At 37.5% G+C, this 5,550-nt stretch overlaps 1 protein-coding gene across 1 annotated transcript; it reads left to right on the top strand.

Moving 5' to 3' along the window:
- Positions 1–364: 364 nt before the first annotated feature.
- On the top strand, positions 365–5,537 carry CCDC112 (coiled-coil domain containing 112; the record flags this gene model as incomplete). The annotated part of the gene is given in 6 exon segments (XM_008946364.1): positions 365–454; positions 1,846–1,921; positions 2,536–2,926; positions 4,408–4,815; positions 5,491–5,500; positions 5,503–5,537. Coding segments are annotated over 6 exon segments (1,010 nt in total), but the record flags the coding sequence as incomplete, so codon positions are not given.
- Positions 5,538–5,550: the final 13 nt, after the last annotated feature.

Below are 5,550 nucleotides of genomic sequence, written 5' to 3'. Positions count from 1 at the left end.
GGTGTCATCTGCATAGGCAGTATTCTCCAAACTCTGGTTACCTGATAAGAGGTTTGGGGGAAAAAAACCCACCCTGATTTAATCCAGATATGACTATACCATTGACCCCTGCAGAAAGATCTGCTAGCTTTAAAATCTGGTGATACTGTGTGAGGAGATACACAGCCTGTGCAGTCACCTCCATGCAGTGACAGTCATGTTACAATGCTTAGTATTGTGGCAGTTTCTTAGGATGAAACAGAATTTGTGTCCCTGCTTTGATGAAATTCCAGTTTATTCTGGACACACTTTGTGCTCTTGATATTACTGAATGTAAGGTACTAGGAAACTGTTAGAACAATCAGCACCTTGTTTTGTATAACAGAAGCTAAGATCCTGCAGCAGCTATCAAAAGTACAAAATAATGTGAAGAGACTTCAGCAACAATTAAAAGATGTGAAGCCAACACCTGAATGTAAGTTGTGATGGCAGATTTAAAACCACTTTCCTCTGTAGGTAGGTTTCTTGCCTAGATAGGCTTGTGATTCTCCTGCAGACTCGAGGTACTCCTTCTCCAGTCTGTCTGCTTTTCCAGGAATCTGGGAAGGGAAGAATGCCAGAATGTAAGAAATTGTGAAAGATCATGTGGTTCTGTGTGGAAACAGAAAAACTTTCTTTTAGAAGGGGTATGGGTTTGTTCTTTAGACTGCTGAAAGGCAGATATTTTCTATATGTAACTTGTTGCCTTGTGTAAAATAAGTAGTCTAGAGCCATTTAGGTATAGTTCCCTTTCATCTGATAAGCGTTATTAGTTTCCTACAGGAAATTAATTTCAATCTGTCCACATGGCTTGTAAGTATAAATGGGAATATTCTGTGAAATATGCTGAAACAATTAATTCAGTTTTGATGTTTTGAAACTTGTGGGAAATGGGCACTGAAAGAATCATTCTCCTTTGACACTCTGTGACCTTGTGCGGAGCTCAGGTTAAAGCCTTCCTACAAGCTGAGGGCCTTCTCATGCTAGATAAACTGCACCTCATTTCATTAACTCAGTGTCTGTTCTCTAAAAAATGCATTACCTTCTTAAGCTGTCAGCAAAGATAGCACGAACTGTAGTTGGACTCAAATGACCCTAAAGGTCTTTTCCAACTGAAACAATTCTATGATTCTAAAAAACAAGGCACAAAATCTGAACTAGGAATTACAGATGATAAAACTGTACAAACTGAATTTCCTTTTTTTTTTTTTTTTATTAAGCCAGGTTAGTTAAACTATGTATTCAAGTGTATGTCCATAGAGAAGTTGTACTGGTTTAAAACAGACTATAAAACTTTTTTCTACCATTGCAAAATAGGTCTATTAGCTTCCTTGCCATCTTTCTCTCTATCAGGACTACAGCATGCTGATAGGTACAGGCTAGAGTCTTACTTTTATTTTTTTTGTCAGGTTTTTAAAATAGTGACCTGTAGGCTAAATAGGACTGCTACAACCTGGTGTAAACCAGATTTGAGCATGCTTCTTAAGTTAAAAAAACAGAAGGGGAAATTCTGTTGGATACGGCTGTCTTATTCCTTGAATCAGTTGGAGGTTACTCAGAATGAAACTTGCTTGCTTAGTGGAAATAAACATTTATGCTGGGATTTGCATCCAGCATTTTAGTTAAATCACTGTGAAATCACACCTTTTGAATAAATCAGTCTGTCTTTTAAGGCTGTTTGTGGTAGAAGCACATGGTTTTTCACATGAATTTCACACTGAAATAAAAGTGTCCCAGAAGTATCTGCAACTGCCTAGATTTCTGGATAGTGCCATAAGTACTGCAGGCATCTTCAGTGATATGTTCTTTTCTTCTTTTCCTTTTCAGTTGTTCTCAAGCTCAAGGAAATGATGGAAGAAGTTGAAAATGCAATCAATGCTTTTAAAGAAGAACAGAGGCAAATGTATGTTTATCCATGCTTCAGCTACAAGAAAAAGTGCTTTCATAAGACAGAATTAAAACTTTGCATTAATGACGTAAACTATTATTCTGATTTACTCTTTTGCTTGTGATTCCTGTGGTATGTAAATCAAAACTCAAGCTATCCACATTAGAATCTTTATAACAAGCCTTTTAGAGGCTGTTTATGTAGCTATTGCAGTAATCCAGTGTAACAATTACTTGCCTGTGAAAAGGCTTTTCAGAGAAAGGCTGCTGAAGAGATTAAATTGTGGGGCTTTTGTTTTTCCTATTGTTTTGTCTTTTAAAGTGAGTGTTCTGGGGTTTTTTTTCCCTTTCTCTGCTGAGAGGGGGAGAAGACAGGGGGATGGGAGTGAGTTAGTTCTTTGATTGCCATTAATGTATGCTTTTACTAAATGGCTAAATTAATTCTGATTGTGTAGTGCTTTATTATGGGATCATTACAACCATGCTATCTGCTCTAGCATTTCCGTTCCTCATCTTTGACGAACAGCTTTTGCGTAGCATTGAACAATTCCAAAATTAATTTTCAGTCAATGAACAATGCATACTGTTTTTTTTTTTTCCCTTACATTTCAGTGCTTGTTCTCTTTTCAGATATGAGCAGTTTTTAAAGGAGGAAAGAACGGCCACTAATGAGATCAGTGTCTTTGAGAGAAAAGTGGAACTGTGGGCGTCAGGCAGCTCAACAACAGGAAAACCTTTCCAATTACCATCAGCCAGGGTTGCAGTTGATCAAACACTGGAAAATCATCTGCCCGGAGAAGTAGTAGAGTTTGAACGATTTCTTCAGCGAACAGGAGGGCGGCAAGGAGGCTGGGATGATTACGATCATCAAAATTTTCTTAAAGTATGGACAAAACATAAAGGAAGGCTGTCTTATGTGGATGAGGCCCTTGAGTGTCTCTGTGGAAGAGCAAAAGAAGATATTGAACAACATGACAAATGGTATCAAGAGTTTCTAATTTTACACAACAGAAAGAAAGAGGTAAAATAACCCCTCTAGGGCTTTTGTCACTTTAAAGAAAAAGTACTTAAATTTTAAATGCATGCATTGCCTTTCTGGTGGTAGCACTAGGTGGATTTTTTTTTACAGCTGATGGCACGTAACTGAAGTCTTTAGCATTGTCAGCTTGCCAAAAAATGCATCTTAAAGAATTGCCAGTAAGCGCAGACCTAACAACACACTGAAGGGGGCAGTGTATTGCTGAAGTAGATTATAAATGCTTTTGATGGCTGTGGTCCAGCATGTTTGCTGCCAATGCCAGGGCAGCAAGTGATCCCATCCGAAACTGCAGCTCTTAGAGCTGTCCTTAGGAATGTCTGTCTGACCATATAACCAATATACTCACACGCTACTGACACAGAGAATTACGATTTCTTCCAGAACTATCCGAATAATAAAATATACACCGACTCAAAAACTGAATTATAAAATAGTAGGTGGGATTGTTAATTTGAGGGAAAAAATTAAGACATGAAATATGTTTGCATTAATAAAAAGCACCTATTACACCAACATTCATAACTATGCAAGGTTAATGTTGTGTAGAAAATCCCGCTGTCAGAGGTTGATGTTCACAGAGGAGACAGAGGAGTCCTGCCTGTAAAAATATACTTTATTTGAATAATGGGAAAGTCCACAGGCATATCCCTGTGGGTCTCTCAGATTTGCTGGGGGAAGCAGCCCCCTTTGTACCCTAATTTTCTGGCTGCATATGTCCCTTCTCCTTTTCCCATTGGCTGAGGTACTAGGAGTGTACAGAGTATCTGATCCACGTCCTACATATCCCCCTAAGATATAACCCCGTTCACATCATGTGTTGTACCTCTCTTTAACTTAATTTTATGCCTCCCCTGGGAGGAGAAGTTACTATGTGTAAGTCTATTGAGCATGCGTACTTGTTCCTGAAGTTCAAAAGTTTAGGCTATCCAAACTTGTCGAGGTAGGTAGCTGGTTTTGTTCAGTTTCAGTCAAGTTCTCAGGTGCTTCCTATCTCCTGTTTATTTCTTTCTGGTAAGTTCCACAGAGTCTCTTCATCTTCTTGTTTGGTTCTTCTATGTGCAGAGTGGCCAACCTACCACTTTGGGGCACCAGTAATTATAAATACAAACATTTCTTCCTCTCCACCCCATAAATCGTCCCCTTATCGTACCAAAAGGTATTGATTGAAACATCCCTTATTGTAAAGACACGTTCCCTTCTATTCTATCAACATAAATGTAATAACTTCAATAATTTTAGGAGTATAGTCAACCTGTGTGATGCATAAAACAGGAAAATAAAATTTATCAGAAAATTGTGGCAAAATAGATGTAGGCGCTTCTTTGCCTTAAGTTTTGCCTTTAGTAGACTTCTAATTTTTATCTGTAGTTTTTGTCCTTGGGGCATGTTTTCATCAGACCAAATCAACAGGAATGTGTAAAACTTTCATGAAAACTTTTTTTACCCCTGCTGTTCTTTTGCAGTCAATCAAAAAGTGGAAAAAAAAGCAGCTGCAGGAAAAAGAATGGAAAGTAAAGGAGAAAGAGAAATCAGAAAAAATGCTCAAGGAAGAATGGCTACAATGTGAAGAAGCTCAGAAGCAAAAAGCAGATGAAGAAAGAAAAAGACAAGTAGCAACTGAGGCATGGAAGAAACAGAAATTCCTAGCATTTGCAGTGGAACAAACATCACAGCTAAAACTAGAAGTTGAGAAGGAGAAAAAGCAACAAGAAGAACACCAGCACTGATGCCACATTAAGTTACTGCTGGAAAAATATACTTTGCAGAAGAAAGAAGAGGAGGAACTTGAAGAGCTTAAAAGGAAGAGAGAAGCTGAGAAGGAGGAAAGGTAGAAAACTGCTGCAGAAAAAATTGCTAAGTTTCAAGAGCCTGTGTGTAATTATACCTCTGTTTTTGCATGTTGTTATATTAAATTCTACTTCCTTCTACAATAGAATATGCTAAACACTTTGAAACCCAAGTTTCATTCATTTAAGTCTGTTGTTGATACACAATGAATAACAGCAACTGATACATACAAGAAACTGTCTGAAACTTTAGACAAAGGTGTTCCTTTTCCTCAATATCTATGTTCAAGCCTGCATTTCTGTCTACACACTGTATTTATTTACTTCAGTGTGAAAGTGTTTGGGAAATCCAGCCTGGGTACAGTGCTCTGCACACTATATAAAATGTCAGGAGACCTGACTGTTGTATGCAGACGTGAAATAAAGAGATCCTTGAATACCCTGCAGGTCTCAGTAGTTGTAAGATCAAGTTAGATCCTGTATTGATGTAAATCTCGTATTGGAAAACTGACATTATTATCAGTATTCACACTAGAGCTGATTTTTATAAATGGAGACTAATCTTTTTTTTTTCAGAACTGTGTAATTGCATTTTTTTTTTGTGCAGGACAAGCTCTAGCAAGTAGCTAACTTGTGTTACTTGATTATGTACTGTGACAGAAAAATTTCAAAAGAAAAAAACTGAAAAGACTGCTTATGTATTTTCATGCAGTTTGGTTTACTTCCAAAGTTTGCTTTTCCTTTGGTTGTCTGCTTCAGGATCTAGATAAACTGAACTAAGGATTCTACAAAACCAAGCTAAAGATGTTAAAAAAAAAA

This window comes from Merops nubicus, unplaced genomic scaffold, assembly GCF_000691845.1.
Source record: "Merops nubicus isolate BGI_N331 unplaced genomic scaffold, ASM69184v1 scaffold6498, whole genome shotgun sequence".
NCBI classification, from domain to species: Eukaryota; Metazoa; Chordata; class Aves; order Coraciiformes; family Meropidae; genus Merops; species Merops nubicus.
The sequence above is the reverse complement of the archived record's forward strand: the minus strand, read 5'-3'. Positions and strand labels throughout refer to the sequence as shown.